Source organism: Rhinatrema bivittatum, chromosome 16 (assembly GCF_901001135.1).
Source record: "Rhinatrema bivittatum chromosome 16, aRhiBiv1.1, whole genome shotgun sequence".
Classification (NCBI taxonomy): Eukaryota; Metazoa; Chordata; class Amphibia; order Gymnophiona; family Rhinatrematidae; genus Rhinatrema; species Rhinatrema bivittatum.
Genome location: NC_042630.1, coordinates 19,147,789 through 19,159,617, shown reverse-complemented (window position 1 = coordinate 19,159,617; position 11,829 = coordinate 19,147,789). Strand labels below are relative to the sequence as shown.

At 48.0% G+C, this 11,829-nt stretch overlaps 1 protein-coding gene across 1 annotated transcript in view; it reads right to left on the bottom strand.

Moving 5' to 3' along the window:
- Positions 1–224: 224 nt before the first annotated feature.
- TNK1 (tyrosine kinase non receptor 1) overlaps positions 225–11,829 on the bottom strand; it is a 31,287-nt gene continuing 19,682 nt past the window's right edge. The window contains exons 6-14 of the mRNA XM_029581030.1: positions 11,176–11,453; positions 10,380–10,506; positions 9,588–9,734; positions 8,779–8,873; positions 7,520–7,714; positions 6,851–6,927; positions 5,479–5,996; positions 3,428–3,523; positions 225–2,419 (exon numbers count right to left, since the gene is read on the bottom strand). Of these exons, the coding sequence (XP_029436890.1) occupies positions 2,297–2,419; positions 3,428–3,523; positions 5,479–5,996; positions 6,851–6,927; positions 7,520–7,714; positions 8,779–8,873; positions 9,588–9,734; positions 10,380–10,506; positions 11,176–11,453 (1,656 nt within the window). The 3' untranslated portion in view covers positions 225–2,296. The remainder of the gene's footprint in view (positions 2,420–3,427; positions 3,524–5,478; positions 5,997–6,850; positions 6,928–7,519; positions 7,715–8,778; positions 8,874–9,587; positions 9,735–10,379; positions 10,507–11,175; positions 11,454–11,829) is intronic.

Sequence of the window (11,829 nt, the reverse complement as noted above, 5' to 3'; positions counted from 1 at the left end):
AGACTTCACCCCTCACTGCTGAGGATCCTCTGTGCTTGTCTCAATCCCAGACTTTCCCCTCACTCCCTCACTGCTGAGGATCATCTGCGCCCGTCCTAAGCTTTACCTCTTGCTCCCCCAGCATGAAAGATCTTCTGTTCCTGTCCCAGCCTTTCTTGAATCCCAAAAATGTGTTTTTCCTTCAGGAGGAGACTATTCCACACACACACACAAACCCTTTTGTATTTAAATCTTTTTATTGCTTTTTACCTTTTTAGGAAAAACAGAATAAAAACAAAACAATATCAGTGAGTAAGCACAGAAACCCTTTCACTGAAAAAAAAGATACTCTTCTGATACTGCACAACGCCTTGATCTAGAACAGGGATGGCAAACGCCAGTCCTTGAGAGCCACGAACAGGTCAGGTTTTCAGGATATCCACAATGCATATGCATGAGAGAGATTTGCATACAATGGAGGCCGTGCATGGAAATCTCTCTCATGCATATTCATTGTAGATATCCTGAAAACCTGACCTGTTAGGGGCACTCGAGGATTGAAGTTTGCCATCTCTTGTCTAAGCACTTCCTTTCCAGTGAAAAATCTTTACTTCCCGTGCATTATTTATACTTTTGAGGTATTTGAATATTTCTCTTATTTAATTCCTGTGGGCCAGACCTTGCACCCTGTTAGCAGCCCTCGTCTGGACTGCTTCAGCTTGTCTCTGTCCTTCAGGAGATGCCACCCCTAGGACTCAGTCTGCATTTTTTTTTTTCCTTTGCTGTTGGTTTGCCTTTTATTTGCTTTTCAGCTTCTCTCTACTGCACTGTTCATGCTCCTTCACCCAGATCCTCAAGAGACAGAGAAAGGAAGGCAGGAGCCTGTCATCTCCTGCATTTCTGCCTGACCCTGCTGGCAGCCATCTTTGACTTTCACCTCTTGTGTTCTTCAGGGCATCCGGAAGCTCTCGCGCCTCATTCTGAAGCCGAGGCAGAGTCTCAGTGAGTTGGAACGAGGAAAGCAACTCTGGTAAATAATTTTGAGGTGAATAAAGGTATAAAATGTATGAAACTTTACATACAGTAATACAGAACATATTATAGAAACTTAGGCCAGACAGGCCTCAAATGCTGACACCACCTTAATTGATGTAGAAATATTTTACAAATACTTTATGTATGGAAATAGACAGAGAGTGGTGTCTAAGGTGATACAAAGTCTGCACCCATGGTGCACACAGAACAAAATAATTCCTACCTATTTTTTTGTTTACAATAATACAGTCAGGCACTTTTAACAGCACCAGAGAACCTCCTAACCCCTGAGATAAAAAGCTCAGAGAGTGAATCCAGCACTCTCCTTCTCAACTCTTGTCGCCCCCCTGGTACCATCACCTGGCTACTGAAACCAGAATGGAAACTGAATCCAGACCCCCCCCCCCCCCCTGGCCAGGAGCTCCATCAGAGCTGAGAGATGAACCCTGCCCTTCTCTCAATCCTACAGTTCTTTAGGGGACCAAGCCCAGGTCCACCTGCTGCATTTAAGATGAGAACCTTGACTTTGCCACGTTGTTTCTTTCCAAAGAAAATATCCTCTAACAGCCCAAAACATTGACCATTGTCAAAAATGAGATGGTGGTGGACAGCGTGGTGCACCTTTAGGTTTTCACTGAAACTCAACAGGAAAGACGTTTTTTCTGCTTCCTTGAATGTTGACCTGTCATCGCGAACCACTCGGCGGCACTGCTGGAGGTCCTGTGAAAGTGGATACATTCTGGTGGCTTGCAGTGGTGCAGGTCCCACGCATGCCTTGCCGGCATCAGCCAGCGCAGCTGATTTTTTTCCCGTTCTCAGACGCTGTGCTCTACCTTTCTAGGTGTTTGTACTTGATCTGAGCCCAAGAGAGTGGCTTTAAGCAGAAGTCTTTGTTCTGTGTGCAGCTATTTCAAAATCTTAAACTAAGAAACACAACAAGGGTGAGTCGCAGCTTTTCACAGTCCCCTCATGTGCATAACATCCACGCGCATGTCTGCTACTCAGTGGTTGTGCGTTTTACTGTGCCCAGCTGGATGAGCTTGTGGCATTCACAATCCTAGGAGTTGCTTTATTCCTAGGATATGAGCAAGTCGGGGAAAAGTCCCGGCCAGCCCCTGCCATGTTCCAGTGGCTCCACCCTTCTCATAAAGGGGGTGGGGTGTTTCCCCATGGAACCCTCTTCTCATTGGCCGATCAAAACTGGCCAGTCTCCATGAACAAAAGTCTTCTGCTAGAGGAGAGGGATTTCACTCGATTTTCCAGCCTTCTTGCTCTGCTCTCCCTAAAGCACAAATTGTTTCCGGAGCACATATCGGCACGCGATCTCCAGATTCCACTGGCATTTATCCAGAATCCGGCGGCACTCCTCTCTGGAATGGTGGCTGAGGTTAAAAAGCTGCTCTACCTGCAAGCAAGACACAAGACCAGTTTGAAAATTGCCATAAACTCTGGCTGAGAATTCACTTTGGGAAAACTGACAGCAAAGCAGTGGGAGGCGAAGGATGATATACTCTCTTTAGGACCTGAGGATTTAGTGTAACTGCAGCGCCAGATTATTTGTATGGCATTGGAGGTCTAGTTAGAATTAGGGCTTAAAATATACATTGTATTTTTTTCCTTAACTTTACTTTCTTTCATTTACTTTTTGTGTTTTTATTTTATTAGATATTTTTATTTTATCTGACGTTATTCTAATATTTGTAAACCGTTTTGGTCAAATTATTACTTGTGAAGGACGGTATAGAAATCTTTTAAAATAAAATAAAATAGTAGCCCCACCATTCCTGGAGGAAACTGGGTTCTTTATAAAACTGTGATACTTATTATTGGACCAACAAGAATCATCCAAAGATGATGGACATGAGCTTTCCAGACTGTGCATCTAGACAAGAGGCCTACATGGTCAGATCGCATCTGTACATCATCAACTCTGGATCATTCTTACATCATTGCTATAAAAGGTATCACACTTGCGGAGAATGCAGTTAGCTTAGTAGGAAACAATCCTTGCAGGCCAAAATTGTCTTGCAGTTAATGCGATAAAGGCATGGGAGTTATTGGTAGCACCAAGACCTAAGACTAACAGTGTTGATCTCAGAGTTAGGGAGGATTATATGGAATTTATGCGTTCGGGATTGGGTAAGGGGGATGTAAAGCAGGGGTCCCCAAACTCAGAGGGCTACAACCTATCCAGATTTTCTAGATTTCCACAGTGAATATGCATGAGATCTATTTGCATTCATGCAGATAAATCTCATGCACATTCACTGTGGGAATCCTGGGTCATCAGGAACAGACTGATCCAGTCTTGCTTTTAACCCCATTGCACCTATGGTCCTGTAATTCTACTCTGAGACGTGCTGGGCAGCAAGGGCTTAAAACCAATGACCTGCGGCTGACGTGGCCTCCTTACCTTCAGAAAATGGACTGCCCTTGTGGTGTCCCAGCCGTGTGTGCGCAGGGCTTGGTGGCACTCCTCTGTGGTCACTCCGTGTACCCGCTCTTCCACCTGAGGAAGAGAAAAAGACAAAGAACTTGACCACACATGTTCCACGACGAACAGAGGGCCCTCCATTGTCAATGCTCTCTCTTTTTCTTTTTTGTACAAACAAGCCTCTCCCCTCAAGCTATATCGGATTCTGTTTCCCATGAGCCGGTTCTCAGTCGGCCAGTAGCTCTTTCTTCTGGAACCGTGCCAAGATGGCTCAAGTATAACCACTTCTCTGGTCAGGCCCCCCAGTTTCACTAAACCTGATGGGGGTGCATGGACAGCAGGGGGCCGAATTGCAGAAGGTCATGCACTGACATATTGAAGCCCTCACAGAAGAAGCTGGACTCCCAAAACACAAGACACTTGCATACCTTGTAGTCGAATATCGGGTTGCTTGCAGCTTAGAGTAGGAGCCTACCCTTACACAACGGCACAGGTTAAGCTCGTGACTGTTTGGCTGCTAAGTATGACCCCCCCCTGGGTGGCTAAAAATCCCCTCACCTGGATCAGGCTGACTTCAGTGGATCAACTCTACCTGGGCATAAAGCGTCTAAGCCTTACGTTGGCCACAGGATGGGCGGCACATTTTGATCCAGCGAGGGTTACAGTTAAGGTGGTTGGGGATGCACTTCCAGTGGGCCAGACCTAGAGTTTAGAGTAGCAGGCTGAGAACCAGGGGAGGCAGAGCTCAAATCCTGCTGCGCCCCCTCCTTGTGACCCTGGGCAGGTCACCGCACCCTCAGTTACACAGTTAGGGCCTGGTTTAGTAAGACTTTTGTTTTCCCCAGAGATAAAGAATAGCGAAAGAGTCTCCGTAAAGGAGGCCATTAGTTTGTGAGCCTTCTGGGGACAGAAAAATACTGCAGTACTTGGATGTAACTCCTCTTGAACTACTAATGAAAAAGGCATGAGCTAAATGTAAATTAAATTAAATAAGCATCACCAAGTGGCGGGAAGTGGACCCTCCCTTTGACTTTAGGAGAAATGCTCTTCACCGTCTGTTAACCAAGAAATCAATGCTGGGAAGACGAAGCCATCCCAACAAGAAGCGGAAAATTGTGTCTGTCTGGCTCCCTTATTTGGATTAGGATAGGAGTTTACTGTTGAATACATATCGGTGGACCTGTGACTAAAGGACTCAGCTGTGGTTGGTGGGGGCCAGGGGTTTTCTGTCCTTTTAAGCGCTCCACCTTTTCTCTGTCTGTTATGCTCCTGCTGGGATCAGAGTCCAATCCAACAGGTTGCAACGTTGGTGCTTTACAATGTGCGAGTAGTGGATTCTTGTTGCTGTTGTTCTCGTTTTGTTTATTAATAATAAACCTAAGCAGCACCGAGCCTGGGATCCTCCTTCCCATCCACAAGACTTGAGAAGCAGGTGATCACAACTAATAGGATGTTAATTTTTTTTTGTGGGGGGGGGGGGGGGGGGGGGGGCTCGTGAATTTCCTCCTGTTCCCTTTGGACTTCCCGCTCAGTTTCAATCCAGGGTTGGCATCGGGGGCCATGAAACCTTCATTTGCAACCAACTTCTTTTTAAATCCCTCTCCCAGCTCTGGCAGGTAGGTGGCAGCACTGAGCGATGACTGGGACTCCTCTCTCACCCCTTGCCCTAGGGGGGTAAGGGGACAGGACTGGGAGCACTGCATCTGCAGTCCTGGTTGGCTTAGGGAGCGGAAGCTCAGACCAGGAATCACAAGCCCAGGTCCTTCCACATTGCAGTGCACAGCACCACCCTAAAGCCACCGGGTCGGCCCTGCCACGTTGATTGATTGATTTTATTTTCTTAAGGAAATACGTGGGGACCTGCTGTTTCACCTCAAGTACTGCAGCTAGTGTAGTAATTTTATGAATCACAAGCCTATTCCCCCATGCCCCCACCCCTACTCAGCCCTGGCTGGTTTTCCTGCCACCGTGAAAAGGGAGCCCCAGTGCCATAACTGCTGTATGGCGTGAGAAGACGGATGTAGACTCACATCTTTAAGCTTTCTCTGCATTGCCTCTGTGTCTCCACCGGCTTTATGGGGAGTTCCCTTGGAGCCAGCGTCAACGGGATGGCCAAACTGCCCGGAAAGAGGTCTTGAGCCCGCCAGGTCCTTTCTGCCCTCTGAGCTCGCCAGATGGGGGCTGGAGGCCGAAATCTGCTCCCGTTTCACGCGTCCCGCGTCGCCGAGCCTCGCTCTTTCGGCAGCGCCGGCGTTGTGGGCCTGCGGGTAGTCCACCTTGGGAAGCGGCTGCGGCACCAGCCACGGGTTGCGGTCTCTCACTGCTGGGTTGAACTTTGGCTTGAAGAAGGGGGGGCCTTCGAAAGGGTTGGCCATGTGCCTGCGCGTCTTGTCCCGCAGGTTGTCCAGTATCTTCCTGGAAGGCAAGTCGCTCATTCGGCGGGGGCCGGGGTTTGATGAGGGGAGGCTTTCGAGGTCACGCACCAGCCTTCGCGAGTTGGTGTCCAGGGCATCTAACTCTGAAATGGACTCCAAGCTTTTGGAAAGTCCTGAGATAGAAATGTATGGGATAAATTAGTAAAGCACTGAGCCCGCCTGCGCTCCTGAAGTCTGTTATACATTTCTTTCCTTCATAGTATAGTTTAGTTCTTCATTTATTTTAAAGTTACCCAAATGTAACATTCAAAGCAACGCACAACAAAAGCAAACAGTACAAAAATTACAAAACATAAAGCATAGTTATACATAACTTACAAAATAATTATACATAAAACAGCCTATGCATAACACACAGGCACAGAGAGTTTATTTCAGTTTTATTATTTGCTTAACAATCTTTCTCCATAAAAATCATAATGGTGAACAAAACCCCCCAAAAGTGCAAACAAAATCAAGACATAGACACAGCCTAGCACTGTAATGACTTGTAAATAATCATCTGTTCATTGTAGAATCACAGAAAGAGCTGGAAGGAACCTCGATAGGTCATTTAGAGTCCCTGAAGGACCGAGCTGGGAAGGACCACAGGAGCTCATCCCCTGCCTCCAGAACAGATTCTCTGTACCTAAACCATGTGCGTCTCTAGTCTGCTCTTCCAATGCCAGCAGAGAGAACCAGCGCAATCATCTCCTTCCAAATTTTGCACGCTCACAACAATGGTGATTAGAAAGGCACTATCTGTATGGAGATGTCAGTGGAGGCCTGAAGTCATCCTCCAGCTGAGGTGGTGGTAACCAGATCAGCGGCAGAACCCAAGCCTGCTTGAGGGAGATGACCCAGGGATTGAATACGCTTTGCGGTGACAGAGTAGGCAGAGGGGCAAGCGACGAGGTCTTTACTTCCTGACGGCTGCATCAGGAGGCACTTTGCTTGATACCCAAATCTCCAGCCAGTAGCTACTCACTTTCCATCCGGAGAAGCTGATTATTGTTCACTCTGTTTCGGTACATGTCTCTGAACTCCCTGTCTCGCATTTTCTTCCTGTGAGAGGAGAGAAGAAGTGTGTGTGTACAGAGAGGGAAAGAGAAGCTTAATTATCAGAATGCGATGCCAAGATGTTTCAGCTGCTGGCTGTTGTGTCTTCTGGAGTCTCTGTGTGTGTCTTTCACTGTCCCTCCCTCCTCTATAACGCAGCCATTGTAGCACAAGTCCGTGGCCAGAGACCACAAGATATGGCTTCCTCTTCATGTGCTTCCTGATCCTGCCCAGTGGGTGTCACTGTTGAGCAACAGGAGTTGTGAACATTGCCTCTACAGCAGGTGTCACACAAAACAGTGGCAGCCAGGATTCAGAACAGAAACTCAGGGAGCTGGCGACTCCCTCTGAGGTCACAGACAAAGCGGGAGTCGTACAGAGTCAGGGTATGGCAAAGAGACGCAGGAACATAAAACAACCCTCCCCCAAAGTCAGTAATGGGAGGAACGGGGGTCTTTAACTCATGTTCCAGGACTTCTGTGAGTTCTAACCCCCTAGGACCCTCCCCGTTTTTCTCTGAAGAGCCCCCTGCTTCTGTTCCCTCACACTGAACACTGCAGGTGAACCGAAAGGAAGTGGGCGGAAGATGCATACTCACTCATCGATCCGATCTGGCGTCCCCCAGCTCCGATATGGATCCACGTCCCCGTGACCGGCATGGATGAGGCTGCTCCGGATGGGGTGGCTGATCCTGACGCTTGGGGACTGATCCTCGGCAGTGACGAGGGTAGCGGGGAAAGACCCGATCTTCAGGGTCCTTTTGTTCTGTCCCCTCCAGGTGAGGTAGTCCGAGCTGATGCAACGCCCACCGAAGGGGAAAAAAAAAAAAAAAAAAGAAACAAACAGAGCATGAAATAACCGTGAAAACACCTTGGGACATTCTTAAATCAACAAAACTGATCACCCTAGCGATGAGGCCAAGCCATCGGCCCAGCCAGCCCCCTGCCTGCTGGCTCCGTGTGCAAGGAACAGGCTCATCTGGTTTGGGGTTTTACCCTGCAGCCCTCGCTGGTCCTTGCTTTTCCCTAAGTTCATGCGCGCTGCGTTGTAAAACCAGGACCGGATTGAGCCTGTTCTGTATGACATGGAGTCAGGTGGCAACCTTAGACTCAGCACTAGGGATGTGAATCGGGCGCCCCATCATTTCTGCTAGCGGATTCGTGTGGCCGCGGGAAAAATCTCAGTTTCCTGTGGATCGGCATTTTTAAATTTTTTTTTTAGTGAAAAATCGTTTTTTCGGAATAGTGCGCGCTAACGAAAACCGTTAATTTTTGTTACTTTTTGCTATTTTTGTTAGCGCGCACTAATCGGAAAAACTATTTTTGACGAAAATTCAGGGGAAATGCGATCTTTTCTCATCATTCACGAATTTTTGACGCATTAAGAAATATCGTACGATATTTTAATTCGTCAAAAAAAAAAAAAGCGATTCACATCCCTGCTCACCACCGAGCACACGTTTCCTCCAAGCCTTCCTCCTTATTCATGAGCCTTTGCCTTTCATCTTCCTTGTGGAAAAAGCCTCCTGCCTGTCCTTCATCATCGTCGGACCTTGCTCCTTCCATTCCTAGTTCCCCCTTTGGCGTCTGGGTGGCACATCCGGGTGATTTTTATCTCTCTGGTATTGTATGAATTTGATAATTTCATAGAATATAATTGGTTTTTTCCATACTGTAATAAGCCACAGTTTTCTAATTAGAGACTTTCTTTCCCTTCCTATCTGGCATCCAAGCTTTGTCCAGCCGGCCCCCAGAGGTGGAGTCGCTAAACAAGTTGCCCCCGCACCCGGGAGGTGAGCATTATCGATTCCCCCCCCCCCCCCCCGGAGCCTCGTGCCGCGAGGCTCCGGTGACTCACCTGATGTCGATGACGGTGATGGGGTCGCCAGCGTCCAGCCGGAGCCAGCCCGGCTTGTTCAGGTCCTGATTCGCCTTCACCTCCCGGGGACGAGCCTTCCACACACAAAGAGACAAAAAACCCTAGTGAGTGCGCATGGTTCCCACACTCGGGCAGGTGGCTACATCTAATCATTGCTTTTTCTTCTTCAATATTTCATTAAAAGAACAAATCATCGCGCAATTCACCTAAGGGGCATTTTAGCCACCGGGCTGGTGGGGGTTGGGGGCAGAGGGTACCTACGGCTTCTGCAGTCCCAGCCTCTCCTAACATATGAGGCACTGTAGGGCAATGGTCTCCAACCCTGTTCTGGGGGCCCACCAGCCAGTTGGGGTTTTCAGGATATGCACAATGAATATGCATGAGAGAAAATTTGCATGCATATTCATTGCGGATATCCTGAAAACCCGACTGGCTGGTGGGCCCCCAGGACAGGATTGGGGACCACTGCTGTAGGGGAACTGTGCAGGAGCATTGGTTGTGGAGGGAGCTCTCCGTTCCTGTAGTCCCAGTCTCTTCCCATCTGGGACTACACGAGGTGCTGTAGGGGATGGTGCAGGAGCATTGGTTGTGGGCAGAGTTTCCAGTTTCCATCAATAGCAGGAAGGCTTCAGAAATTCTGGAGGGTGACCTCAGGGCTGCCTAACTTTGTCCTTCTCAACAGAGACAACCATCATTGATCCAACTGGATTTGTCTTCTGGACACGGAAATGCCAACCCCCCAAAGAGAGCAAAACAAGGGAGAGCAAGCAACTCCGTGCGAGGCTCACCTCGGAGAGGAGGGAGATGAGAACCCCGAAGGAAGGTCGGTTCTCGGGTTTATGGGCCCAGCACTTGAGCATGAGGGCATAGATGTCTCTAGAGCAATCCTCGGGTTTCTCCAGCCTCTCGCCCTCCCGATCAATCTTCAACAGAATCTGAAAAAGAGATAGGAGGATAGCTTGAGTGCCAGAGAGTCCGGGCTTAACTGTTCATCAGGTCAAACAGTTCCAGAAAGCAAGGATTTCTGCTCACCTTGCCTGCTTTAATTAAAAACCTCCTTAAATTCTGCCTTTGGTTGTGTCCCTATAAAAAGGGTGATCTTGTTCCGGTTAAAACCCCCCTCCCCCTACATTGTCGCCTCAGAAACAGAACGTCTGCCGACTTAAGGCTCAGCCAGCGTCATCACGACCAAAGATCCATGACTCACATCTTTGGATCCAACCAGATTTCCCTCAGACATTTTCTGACCTGAAAAAATTGTTTTCAGGGGTTTCTCCTGTCAAGGAGTTCTAGAGCTGGAGAGCTCCAGTGTTTAGAAATGATCTCAGAAGCTGTTTTAGATGATCAAGATTTGCAGTGAAGTTGTAATCAAAGAAGTCTGGAGCGTCCAAGAATAGATTAAAAAATAAAAAATGCCAAAACAAAACTAGAAATAATTCATTTTTCTCCAGGTCCGCTATGGATCCTAGAGCTCTGCTTTGTACTTCAGGGTTAATGGATCAGTACTATTTATCATCCTACAGCACAAGGTCTTTTGGGTACTGTCATTTTGTCCAGGTTCATTTTGTAGGGGATCTCACCTGCCTCCCAGTCAGTCCCAGCCAGGGCTCCTGAGCATAGGTAAACATCTCCCACATGGTCACCCCAAACATCCAGACGTCAGAGGGGTGTGAGAAGGTCCCGAATTTCAAACTCTCCGGGGCACACCTTGCAGAAAGAGAGAGACAGCCATGACGGATACGCTCGCCCTCCGGGTAACCTAGCACCTGACTCGGCCTTAGTTCAACCAGACCCCAAAACGTCACATTGAAACCCATTGACGCTGCCTCTTTATTGTACGCTAATTAACTGGTCCAGTCCTCTACCATTTCCATCCACCCAATACATGGCCTTTTATTGCTTCACCAAGCCATTCAGCATTCCAGCAACCAAAACCTAAGAGAGAATACCCCAGATCATTTTCAAGAATAGTACTGGAATAAGCTCCCTACAGAGGCTGTGGAAGCCAGTACTGCCCCAGAGCTTAGAAATCTTTGGGGGACACGGAAGTATAGTGGCAGGAGCAGGACTGAGAGATTGGGTAAAAGACAGGGGAGCTGGTGTTGGTTTAAGTATCGTTGACAGTAGGACAGGCTGAATGGATCAGTTGGTCCTTATGTGTTATTATCTGGTGTATTGCGTTAATATTTCTTTAATATGGTACTGTGATATTGGGAATCTGGCTTCTAAGGTGACATTGCTAGACAGCACTATTATAACATCTTTTCACAACCCTTAGTGAGGACGCAATTCTTGTTGCAAGACTTATCTTGTTATAAGCCCCCTTACGGCTGAACTCTTCTACAAGTGGAATCTCCAACCCTGTTGGCTTCTTACCATGCAAATGGGATTTTGCGATGGGCCGACATGATGTAGTGGTCAGTCTTGCTGGAGAGGGCTCTCATCAGGCCAAAGTCCCCAATCTTGACGTGGTCTTCGCCAACCAACAGGACATTGCGGGTGGCCAAGTCTCGGTGGATAAAGTTCTTGGATTCCAAGTATGCCATGCCTGCGGCCACCTGGCTAGCATAACTCCAGAGCTGATGGAGGGGGAAGGAGCCATAGCGGGAACGCAAGCAGTCATACAGGGATCCCATCTGTGCCAGCTCTGTCACCTGCAAATTAGAGGAGGTGGGGGCACCGGGGGAAGAGAGAATTCACCAATCAGGTTACAGAAGGATTTGGATTTCACTCTATGCTTCAGGGAGCGAAGAAAGTAGTTAAAAAGGAAGCTTGGCAATTGTTTGGACAGAATTGGGTTGAATAATTTGAATGGCCTATTTTTAACATTTTTGCAAAATCAAAAGGAGCCATCCTATTCACCTAGTTAAGGGGTGGACGTGAAGGTCCCACGAAGGCAACCAACTTTATTGGGCAAATGTTGAATTTTGCTAGCCCAGTCTGAAGATTTGGTGACCGTGGCAGCTGCTAGACTGATCCTTTAGTAGTGGGGGAGGGTGGGGAAGAGAAATTGGATTTGGACAGCAACCA